This window comes from Oncorhynchus mykiss, chromosome 1 (genome assembly GCF_013265735.2).
Source record: "Oncorhynchus mykiss isolate Arlee chromosome 1, USDA_OmykA_1.1, whole genome shotgun sequence".
NCBI lineage: Eukaryota > Metazoa > Chordata > Actinopteri > Salmoniformes > Salmonidae > Oncorhynchus > Oncorhynchus mykiss.
Window position 1 is genome coordinate 70,461,793 of NC_048565.1, and position 12,871 is coordinate 70,474,663.

General features: G+C 43.2%; 1 protein-coding gene across 27 annotated transcripts in view; it reads right to left on the bottom strand.

Moving 5' to 3' along the window:
• Positions 1–12,871, bottom strand: part of camk2g2 (calcium/calmodulin-dependent protein kinase (CaM kinase) II gamma 2) — a 106,934-nt gene that overhangs the window by 56,453 nt on the left and 37,610 nt on the right. For all 27 annotated transcript variants that reach the window (XM_036984424.1, XM_036984356.1, XM_036984362.1 and 24 more), the window contains one exon: positions 658–717. In XM_036984424.1, coding sequence (XP_036840319.1) covers positions 658–717 — 60 coding nt within the window. The remainder of the gene's footprint in view (positions 1–657; positions 718–12,871) is intronic.

Below are 12,871 nucleotides of genomic sequence, written 5' to 3' on the forward strand. Positions count from 1 at the left end.
GCTACTGTAGACCTTCATTGCAAAACAGTGTGTTTTAATCAATCATTTTTTCAACAATAAAGTGTATTATATTTATTATAGTTTCATCTAAAAATTATAACTTTTTAAATGTTTCACTATTATTATTTTATGAAATTCACTAAGGATGGTCCTCCCCTTCCTTTGAGGAGCCTCCACTAACCTGCATGTATGTCGCACATTCACTGTAGTGGAAAGAGAGGCTGGCTTGCAGTGTGAGTCGAGGTGACAACTGTCATTTCCCTGAGTTTGCATGCGGTGGTGGGTTGGCTCCTAAATTCTGTGGCTCTCACTCACCAGTCGGACCATGCAAATGGTCCACACTGGTGGGCATAATTTAATTTGGCTGGCTTCCTCCATTTGCCTACACCCTAACTCTCTTCCATGAAGTGCTGAGGTGACACCATGTAACACACTGACACTGGAGACACCCTCAATGCTCTTCAAACCAACATGGCTGAAATATGTACAGCGAGAGACTTCACCTTCACCACCTGTTGCTAGACTGACAACAATGTCACCTCGGTTTCGTCCTGTCATTGTTGGTTGCCACCAAACTGCTCTTGCTCAGCAGGTAGGTTGTCATACAGACACACTTTCATTTAGCCTACTATGGTAAGTACAGTAGGAGCCACTCACCTATGTTGGGGTGTTTGAGCAGGCGACAGATGCGGGCCTCTCGTTCCAGTTTTTGATGATCTGAGGGGAGAGGAAAAGGAAGATAAACACAATCGCACACCTTTTCTGTTGCTCAGTCGATACCCTGCAGGATCTGTCAATTTTTTTTAAACTCTTTCCACAAACCACCATTTGGCAATGAAACTGGTGGGAACATCCTTATGTATCATGTATGTTATGTTCAAGGGGCTCTTTACAAACAGTAGTAGTACTATAATAAATCTAAATCAAAATATACAGTCATTCAGGCAGTGGAGTCTCATCCGTTCTGCTGTCCCACCACCAATTGGACGGGTCTACTATACCCCCATCTCACCCATCTCTCTTCCATATACACTGGGTATACCAAACACTAGGAACATCTTCCTAATATTGAGTTGCAACCCTCTGCTTTTGAACAGTCTCAATTTGTCTGGGCATGAACTACAAGGTGTTGAAAGTGCTCCACTGGGATGCTGGCCCATGTTGACTTGAATGCTTCCCACATTTGGGTCAAGTTGGATGGATGTTCTTTGGGTGATGAACCATTCTTGATACACACAGGAAACGGTTGAGCGTGAAAAACCCAGCAACAGTTTTTGACACACTCAAACCGGTGCGCCTGGCACCTACTACCCTACCCTGCTCGAAGGCACTTAAATATTTTTGTCTTTCCCATTCTACATCTGAATGGAACAAATACACAATCCATGTCTTAATTGTATATTGGCTTCAAAATCCTTCTTTAACCTGTCTCCTCCCCTTCATCTACACTAATTGAAGTGGATTTAACTGGATTTAAGTGACATCAATAAGGGATCACAGCTTTCAGCTGGATGCACCTGCCAATGACATGGAAAAAGTTCCTAATGTTTTGTACACTCAGTGTATATTTAACCAGGTTGGTGTGGGGTCCTGATATTTATGAGCAGGCAGAGCAGCCATGCACAACTAACGCCTTCCTCCACTCAGCTCCTACAGTGCAAGGAACCAGGTCTAATCACCAATTATGATTTTTTTTAAATAAAATAACACTTACGGTATTTGAAAATACCCCAGTTTACGGTATGTATATACGGTATATCGCCCAAGCCTAATCAGTGGTAACCTTGGCAACAAGACCCAACAGTTAACAACATTTCTCCACTCCAAATCAGGCTCCATCCTACAGGAGGTTTATAATAAACTGATGTTCTATTCTGGCGTATATTAAACTACACTGAACTCAGTGGACCTGCTTCATCAAATAGCCTTTGATTAAAGGATATGAGAAATGGAAACTCATAATAATGTACAGCATATCCAGGCAAGTATGAGCTGTGTACTAGAACACACTGCGATGCACAAAAATGCTTGCAGCAGCACAAGCCTATTGCACTTAGTTAAATTAGTCTCCTGGGCTCAGACTAATACAATCACTGTCTGTGACTGTGTGTGTGTGTGTGTGTGTGTGTGTGTTCACATCGACTAACCGGTGCCCCTGCACATTGACTCTGTACCGGTACCCCCTGTATATAGCCTCGCTATTGTTATTTTACTGCTGCTCTTAAGTCATTTGTTACTTTAATTTCTAATTCTTATTTTATTTCTAATTCATTTTTTTTTACTGCATTGTTGGTTAGGGCTTGTAAGTAAGCATAAGGTAACCTGTTGTATTCAGCGCATGTGACAATTATTATTTTGTTAAATTTGATTTGACATCCATACGTGCGTGGTTGGGCAGTATTAAAACCTAGTGCTCTAATTGCAGCCTTACATGGATAGATTGGATGGACAGACAGATGGATGGCTAGAATGACAGATGAAGAAATGGTACTGTGGGATGAGGAGAGAGATCGTGGGCCAAGTTCAGAGAGGCCTTGGCACAAGCTGTTAGGCTCCCGGGGACAGATGTGTGTGCTATGTGTGCGTGTGTGTTATGTGCGTATGTGTTACTACGCCAGGGCAGAATGGAGTAGACCTCTGGCCTCTCTAATCCCCCCTCACGCTCCTGTCCCCCGTCCAGGATTTGGGAAACGGAGCCTCCCAGTCATCCCAACTGGATGGCTAGGTGCTGGAATCATCTGTCCGGCTTGTTACATAGCTGGCCCACAGAAAGAATGTGACTTCATCAATGGAATATGACATGGCTACATACACAGAGCATAGCTAGCCGTGGCAGCCATTAGATGGGCAGAGACACTGGGATTTTACAGTAAAGATTGCAGGGGCAGAGTAGAGAGTATGCTGGAAACCTCCCTTCGGTACACCCACGGTTACTCACAAAAACACACCTTTCCTTTTCAGAGAATTTCAGAAGTAAAAAGTCAGCTCTCGACACTTGAGCACCTGGCCTCAGAAAGGCTTGTCATTTCTCACACACACAAACATACACACAGCCAAGAACATATGCACACACAGACACCTCCAAGTAATCTATTCTACAACACAAGGCCACAGTGCTCAGGTTTAAAAGGGGGGATTTTCTTTTAAATTGAAGGTTGGGATCTGAGGCCATTCAAGCTCTGACATTATCTGAGGATGCTGTGCACACGCACGCCTTCTCTCTGTCTGACAAACACGTTCCTGTGACACACACACACACACTCTGGACACACACAAGTTGGCTGCTGTGAAAAGATAATGGCAGACTGCGGCATGAAGGGTCTGTCATTGAGAGTCAGAACCAATGGGTGAGAGAGGAGAGACGAGAGAGCAGAGAGCGAGAGAAAGTGAAAATGAGAAACTGAATGTGAAGGAGTACTGTAGACAGAGTGAAAATGAGAAACTGAGAGTGAAGGAGTAATGTAGACAGAGTGAAAATGAGAAACAGAGTGAAAGAGTACTGTAGACAGAGTGAAAATGAGAAACTGAGTGTGAAGGAGTACTGTAGACAGAGTGAACATGAGAAACTGAGTGTGAAGGACTACTGTAGACAGAGTGAAAATGAGAAACTGCGTGTGAAGGAGTACTGTAGACAGAGTGAAAATGAGAAACTGAGCGTGAAGGAGTACTGTAGACAGATTGAAAATGAGAAACTGAGAGTGAAGGAGTACTGTAGACAGAGTGAAAATGAGAAACTGAGAGTGAAGGAGTACTGTAGACAGATTGAAAATGAGAAACTGAGAGTGAAGGAGTACTGTAGACAGAGTGAAAATGAGAAACTGAGTGTGAAGGACTACTGTAGACAGAGTGAAAATGAGAAACTGAGTGTGAAGGAGTACTGTAGACAGAGTGAAAATGCTGGGTGAGAGCAGGTGGGAAATAGGCGATAGGGTGGATAAAGACGCGCAGATGGATAGTTACTGGGTGTTCATGCTTTTGTTCCATCCCAGCACTAACAGAGGGAGAACACTGTGTTAACAAATGAGTTCCATCATGGTGGTCCTGGATGACTCACTCCACCAGCTGGATTAGAGACAGTGAGTGAGTGAGTGAGTGAGTGAGTGAGTGAGTGAGTGAGTGAGTGAGTGAGTGAGTGAGTGAGTGAGTGAGTGAGTGAGAGAGAGAGGGGGGGGGGGGGGGGGAGATAGACTGACCTTTAAAAGGATTACGGGACTGCCAACAGTTCGACCCGTGACACCCACACACACCCAGCCTGAGCCGCTCAGATAACCCATCAACCATGGACCACTGAACTACAGCCAATCACTATCCCTCTAGGTGTGTGCACGTGTGGTTATGTGCATGTACATTTGATACGGTATGCGCATTTGTGTGTGTGTGTGTGTGTGTGTGTGTGTGTGTGTGTGTGTGTGTGTGTGTGTGTGCGCGTCCAACCAGCTGCCACTCCTCTTCCCCTCTCCCCATCTGACCTCTCCAATCCCTTCTCACAGTCACCGAGGCCTAATTCACAGAAATGACATAACGCAGCTCCTGCATTAAATATTCATCTCAGATCCCTCTCTCTCTGCTCTCTCTATCTCTCTGCGCTCTCTCCTGTGTGTGTGTGTGTGTGTGTGTGTGTGTGTGTGTGTGTGTGTGTGTGTGGCTGAGAGAAGGAAAGAAAGAAAGAAAGAAAGAAAAAGAGAGAGAGAAAGAAAAAGAGAGAGAGAGGAGTGAGAGCAAGAGAGCTATTATTTTAGTCGTTCGTACAGGGATGTTTTGATTGAGTTTACAATAATGGCTTTAAAGGCTCGAAATGGAACTGCTGCGCTGGTTAAACGCCCACAAGAGCAGAATTATGTTTTAGATTCAGCTGAAAGACAATGCACATCCTTTACCCATGATGTAGCACAACAATTTAAGTCAATAACTCATAGTTTTAGTCAAAGTATTATACAGTGGATTCGGTAAGTATTAAGAACCCCTTGACTTTTTACACAGGTTTTTTAGAATTGTTTGTAAATTTACCCCCCCCCCCAAAAAAAATGTTTTTAAAGAATGATGGTGGCCACTGTGTTCTTGGGGAACTTCAATGGTGCAGAAATGTTTTTGCACCCTTCCCCAGAACTCTGCCTCGACACAATCCTGTCTCGGAGCTCTACAGACAATTCCTTCGACCTCATGGCTTGGTTTATGCTCTGACATGCACTGTCAACTGTGAGACATTATATAGACAGGTATGTGACTTTCCAAATCATGTCCAATCAATTTAATTTACAGGTGGACTCCAACCAAGTTGTAGAAACATCTCAAGGATGATCAATGGAAACAGGACGCACCTGAGCTCAATTTCCAGTCTCATAGCAAAGGGTCTGAATATTTATGCATTTGGAAATGACCAAAACCATTATTAAATAAGGTATTTTTATTTTTTATTTTTAATACATTTGTAAAAATTACAAAAAAAAACTGTTTTCGCTTTGTCATTTTGGGAAATTGTGTGTAGATTGATAAAACATTTTAAAAAATCAATCAATTTCAGAATAAGGCTGTAACGTAACAAAATGTGGCAAAAGGGAAGGGGTATGAATACTTTCCAAATGCACCGTATATATTTGGGGTTGAAGTGGTAAATCCAAAGTGGTAACATCAGATATATGTTGTGTGTTTCCCCTATGATATGACATGCTAATACTTTTCAGTCTACGTTTCTTTTCAGGGCAGGTTTTTTTTATATCAATGTTACCAGCCACTAACATGGCATTATTTAATCATCTGTAGCACATGCAAAGCTTCCTCTTCGCTCCCCTTGTCACCCCAAGACAAACGGTGTTGACCACGCTCCACTGCTTTGAATGGTGCAGCTAGAAATCACAAGTGTCTTTCCTATGATGAAAAAGCACCAGTGAAAGAAGATTCCATGAACTTGTTTATCTATTTTGTGCTGTTCTTACATTTCTATTGGTGTTTCATTTACGATGATCTCAGTGGTTTCCCCTATCCATCTGTGGCAAAGTTTTCCCTAAATGCTTAAGACAAATCCATTTCCAGCACCAGCGATAGCCTAGCCAGCTGGTTAATCTTTTGAATACGGTGTAGCTAGGTTAGCATGCTAGCTAGATACACTGACAGCTGTCCATGCCCTACTTGTTGTTATTTCTCTACTCCATGTGGAAATCACCACAACGTTCACAGCCCCAATACGTGAATATGTATTAGCAGCCTGCGTCATGGAACCTAAATGAGAATTTACGCTACAGGACAAGAATTAGGTTGAAATAGGGGTGGTATTGTCCTGTGGTGGGAGCTTTTAATTCCTTTCCCAGAATGTAAAACAATCCCACAGCCAGCACACACACTGCACATGTTCAACAGTGGATTATGTGAGTGACATTCAGTGTGTAAAGCTATGACATACCACTGGAATCATTTACAATGGAGCACAGATGTCTTTATTACATTAACCCCTCCAGTACAGCCCCACCCTGCTCTCACTGCTGGGCCAGGAAATGTCCAGTAGGACAGTTAATCTTGAACATGGATGTGTGTGAGTGTGTGTTTTCAAGTTTCAAAGTTTATCTGCCACATGCACAGGACACAACAGGTGTAAAACAGTACAGTGAAATTCTTACCTTGAGAACACTTTCCCATCAATGCAGGGATAATAATACGGATAATAATAGAAAACAGAATAAAATACATTTAAAAAATAATAACAACTACAATGCGAGTTAAAGAAACCCAAGAATGCAAGAATATACAGTGCATTCGGAAAGTATTCAGACTCCTTGAATTCTTATTCTAAAATGTATTAAATACACATTTTTCTTCATCAATCTACACACAATACCCCGAAACGACAAAGCAAAAACGTTTTTTTTAGAATTTTTTGCAAATGCATAAAACATAAAAAAACACGGACATCCCGAGTGGCATTGCAGTGCTAGAGGCGTCACTACAGACCTGAGTTAGATTCCAGGCTGTATCACAACCGGCCGTGATCGGGTGTCCCATAGGGCACCGCACAAATGGCCCAGCGTCGTCCGGGTTAGGGGAGGGGGGCTTTACATGGCTCATCGTGCTCTAGTGACTCCTTGTAGTGAGCCGGATGCCTGCAGGCTGACCTTGCTCGTCAGTTGAACAATGTTTCCTCCGACACATTGGTTTAGCTGGCTTCCGGGTTAAGAAGCACGGTTTGGTGGGTCATGTTTTGGAGGACACATGACTCAACGTTCGCCTCCCGAGCCCGTTGGGGAGCTGCAGCGATTTGACCAGATCGAAATTGGGGAGAAAAAAATCTATATATATTTTATATATTATTCAGACCCTTTGCTATGAGACTCAAAATTGAGCTCAGGTGCATCCTGTTTCCATTGATCATTCTTGAGATGCTTCTACAACTTGATTGGAGTCCACCTGTGGTGAATTTAATTGATTGGACATGATTTGGAAAGGCACACACCTGTCTATATAAGGTCCCAAAGTTGACAGTGCATGTCAGAGCAAAAACCAAGCCATGAGGTCGAAGGAATTGTCTGTAGAGCTCCGAGACCGGATTGTGTCGAGGCAGAGTTCTGGGGAAGGGTACCGAAACATGTCTACAGCACTGAAGGTCCCCAAGAACACAGTGGCCTCCATCAAATGGAAGAAGTTTGAAACCACCAAGACACTCAGAGCTGGCCGCCCGGACAAACTGAGCAATCGGGGGAGAAGGGCCAGGGAGGTGACCAAAGACCCGATGGTCACTCTGACAGAGCTCCAGATTTCCTCTGTGGAGATGGGAGAACCTTCCAGAAGGACAACAATCTCTGCAGCACTTCACAAATCAGGCCTTTATGCTAGTGGCCAGATGGAAGCCACTACTCAGTAAAAGGCAGATGACAGCCCTCTTAGAGTTTTTCAAAAGGCACCTAAAGAACTCTCAGACCATGAGAAACAAGATTCTCTGGTTTGATGAATTCAAGATTGAACTCTTTGGACTGAATGCCAAGCGTCATGTCTGGAGGAAACCTGGCATCATCCCTATGGTGAAGCATGGTGGTGGCAGCATAATGCTGTGGGGATGTTTTTTAGCGGCAGCGACTGGGAGACTAGTCAGGATGGAGGGAAAGATGAATGGAGCAAAGTACAGAGAGATCCTTGATGAAAACCTGCTCCAGAGCGCTCAGGACCTCAGACAGGGGCAAATGTTCACCGACGCTAAGCACACAGCCAAGACAACATAGGAGTGGCTTCGAGACATGAACGTCCTTGAGTGGCCCAGCCAGAGCCCGGACTTGAACCTGATCAAACATCTCTGGAGAGACCTGAAAATAGCTGTGCAGCGACCCTCCCCATCCAATCGCACAGAGTTTGAGAGTATCTGCAGAGAAGAATGGGAGAACCTCCTCAAATACAGGTGTGCCAAGCTTGTAGCATCATACCCAAGAAAGACTCAAGGCTGTAATGGCTGCCAAGGTGCTTCAACAAAGTTCTGAGTAAAGGGTCTGAATACTTATGTTCATGTTCAAACATTTAAAAATATATATTTTTTGCTTTGTCATTATGGGGTGTTGTGTGTAGATTGATGTGGAAAAATATTTTTTTTATCCATTTTAGAATAAGGCTGTAAAGTAACACAATGTGGAAAAAGTCAAGGGGTCTGAACACTTTCCGAATGCCATCATTGATTGCACACTAACTGCCCTTGCCGATTGCTGAATCCACAAGGACTCACTCTACATTGAAGATCACATTTCCCTAAACCCCCACACCCACCATTGTTTTTAGACGGTTTGTGTGCGTAGGTTTAGTGTGTGGGTGTGTTTGTATCCTCTGTGCGTGCATGTGTGTTTAGTGTTCCAGACACTGCACCAGGGACACTGCTCAGCATTTATGGGGTCAGACAGTAACATACACCAACACACAGACAATACGAACACACCCACACACTAATGCCATTCACACAACAACAACAAAAACTCCAAAAACAATGGTCGGTGTGGGGGTTTAGGGGTCCTGAATGTAGAGCGAGCCCTTGTGGATTCAGTAATTGGCGAGGTAGTTAGAGTGCAATCAATGACTTGCAGCTTGATTGTGCATCATGTTCTGCTTAGGAGAGGTCAGTTGTTTGATTGATGCTAAATCAGTGGATGAATGGCAGTACATGACAACCTCTTTCTCCTCTCAGATTCTATACATTCTCCTGGAGAGACATAGGTTGGGGGCTTTGACCCTTGAAGAAATGACCAAAACCATTTCTTCAGTCTAAAAGTATAATAGTGGTGGTGAAAACAGGCACGCACCAAGCCTTGCCTGTGTGAGACAGTCTTTCTTCTCAAACATAACCTATTGAAAACCGTTAGCATACAAATCCCCAAACGCTCGTTGGGCATTTGCATCAATTATGGAAATGTTAAGTGGATTTGGTCAGTTTTAATCACAGGTGTCTGTCTATTAAGTCATATATTCTGACAGCTCAACTTTACGCGTGGGAGATCTAAGCATGCACTAAAGTACCAAGGGAGGCCAAGATAAACCCTTTAAGAAAGAGGAGCTTCCAGACATAAGTGAGTGACTGGAGTACACTGAAGGGCGCTCCATCCTTCCCGCTCTGCGTAGACCTCCCCAGACGAGCTAGATGGATAAATAAACAGTGTGCCGTATTTTACTACTGTATATACCGTTATTGATGCACGGACCGGATTGGGTTTTTACTTTTTTTTATAACGGTATTTGAATGTTTGGTTTGTTAAATGTGATACGCTGTGTGTAAAGTTAATTTTGATAATTTACTCCAGTACTTGAGTCACCTGTCTCCACTCTCTCTCTCCATGCCGCTTTCCACACAGACCTAGCCCCGTCCCGTCACTCAAGGAGCGCCTTTGTTGGTACTCGACCACAAGACACTTGCGTTCAGTCTGCATGGTCAATGCAGCATGATGCTGTTTCCACTTTGTATGTCTTAATATAAACCCACAAGTGTTCAATAATTACACTATTAGTTTGTGTTTCATACATATGCAAACAGCTAGTTTGTTTTTTCTAACAAAGTTCGGGCTAAATTGTGTTAGCCGCTAATGCTATTCGCTAGTTTGCGTCATACCCAAGAAGACTCAAGGCTGTATTCACTGCCAAAGGTGCTTCAACAACGTACTGAGTAAAGGGTCTGAATACTTATGCAAGTGTGACATTTCAGTTTACATTTTTTTTTACTAATTTGCGACCATGTCTACAAACCTCTTTGATTTGTCATTATGGGGTATTGTGTGTAGATTGATAAGGGGGAAAAAAAACAATTGAAACAATTTTAGAATAAGGCTGTAACCTAACATAATGTGGAAAAAGTAAAGGGGTCCGAATACTTTCTGAAGTCACTGTACATTCTAACTATAGAATTAGAATAATCATTATATTTCCATGATTCCAACAGTTCACCAAAGTGTTTTGATCTAAATCACAAGTCAAATCTCAATTGCAACATTTGGCTACAAATAAGGCCTCGATTTTTGGCCAATATCATGCAACCCAACATGGCAGTGTGGAAATGATCTCAAATAAGTGCAGGAAATGCAGAAATGTATGAAAATCCAGAAAATGATTTTAGGTGGAAGCTTAATTGTACAGTATAAAACAATCACAATGGAGAAAGACCCATTGAAATCACTTAGAATGTAGGTGTTGCCACCCTATTACGATCACTCATTACTCATGAAGAAAATTGTGAACTTTTATTATTCAAAAACATAAAACACTATCAAAAATTTGAAAAATACTGTGATTTGAAATGTTGGCCTTATCGACGTCTTTCGGGCCTCCCGAGTGGCGAAGTGGTCTAAGGTACTGTTTCGCAGTGTTAGCTGTGCCACTAGAGATCCTGGTTAGAGTCCAGGCTCTGTTGCAGCAGGCCGCAACCGGGAGACCCATGGGGCGGCGCACAATTGGCCCAGCGTTGTCCGGGTTAGGGGAGGGTTTGGCCGGCAGGGATGTTCCTGTCCCATCGCGCACTGGCGATTCCTGTGGTGGGCCGGGTACAATGCAAGCTGACCCGGTCGCCAGGTGTACTGTGTTTCCTCCAACACATTGGTGCGGCTGGCTTCCGGGTTAAGCGGGTGTTGTATCAAGAATTGGTATGTCAACAGTATCCCTTGATTTCACTTTTAAGAAATGCTTGTATGAGAGGACGAAAAGAAAGTAGTGAAGAGTGAGTAGAGAGTCAGAGTTATCTGTGGCATATGGGAAGCTCACTGCCACTGTAATCCTACCCTGAGAAAGAGTTGCATCTGTGATCAAAGCACTGTCGCTTCTCACAGAGGGAACACAAATGGGGGAATGCACAGACGCTTGCTCCAATTCAACATGTAGTAATGGTTTGTGTGTGTTGTTACTGCAGGGAGTCAAGTAGCAGCCTTTTGATATCAGTCCCTTCCCATTACAGCGATTCAAAGTGTAGGACTTCTCACCAATCATTTCTCACTGTGCTTACTGCACAGAGACTTGTGCCTTTTTAATATAATAATATATGCCATTTAGCAGATGCATTTTTTCAAAGCAACTTACTTATGTGTGGCCCGGGAATTGAACACACAATCCTGGCGTTGCAAGCCATGCTCTACCAACTGAGCCATACAGGACCACATTTAAAGCTGCAATATGTAACTTTTTGGGCGACCCAACCAAAATCACATAGAAATGTGAGTTATAGATCTATCATTCTCAATGAAAGCAAGTCTAAGAAGCAGTAAATCTCTTCTATGTGCACTATTTCTATGCTTTCAGTTCTTCAGTTTCATTTTTTGCGTCTTTTACTTTCGGTTTTGTACACCCTTCAAACAGCTGAAAATACCATTTGTTTGGTTATGGAAAATATATTTCATAGCCGTTTAGATGCTACAATTATTCTCTACACTATACTAGCTTGTTTTGTCACATAAACTGAAATTAGACAAACAATTATAATTTTAGCAACCAGGAAATGGTGAAGCATGTAGTCAGGGTTAGCTGTTATACTGACTGGAGTTGCGCATTACAGAACTATCTCTTCCCCAGTTTGCTTCTAGATCCCCAGTTTGGCAGGCTTGCTGGACAATTATTTTACAATAAGCCGCACTGCTGAGGCAGGAGTCCAAAACCCGAACGTTTTTCATAGATATTGCCTTAATGTGGGGTCTGCTCAATGTGCTCAGACATGTCAAGTCTGGCTAGGAGGGATTGTGCAACAAACAGTGACTCAGATATAGCAAGCCTAGCGGCTCCACTACTCTGACAGAGATTATCCATTGAGGCGAAGCCAGAGCATATCAAGGCTAGGTTAACTCTATCATCTTAGCCCTGCTACCCTGGCTGAACCCCTATCCAGACTACACCATACTAAGCTTCCTCCAACACCGAGGCTCAGACTGAGCTATTTGCTCCTTAGCATCTGTAAGTCATTTCTGACTGGGAGAGAAAATCCATTCCCTCTGAGCTCATTAGCAGCATCGGTGATCTGTGAAACAGGTGAGTTATGAAGTGCAGCTACATATCTTTATTAAGACTCAGACTCCAGCATGGAGAAAGACACAGCAGAAGCAATACAGCAACAGACACACTGGTGTCTGAATGATGGGGGTGTCGGCCTGCTTCTGCTTCTCAGGCAGTAGATTTGGGCAGAAACACATGGGAACACAGTCATACAGTGACACAGTCATACAGTGACACAGTCACACACACACACACCAGCGGCGGCCTTCAAATATCAGAGATGACATACTGCTCTGTCTGATCATATTGTCAGAAGATGACATACTGCTCTGTCTGATCATATTGTCAGAAGATTACATACTGCTCTGTCTGATCATATTGTCAGAAGATGACATACTGCTCTGTCTGATCATATTGTCAGAAGATGACATACTGCTCTGTCTGATCATAT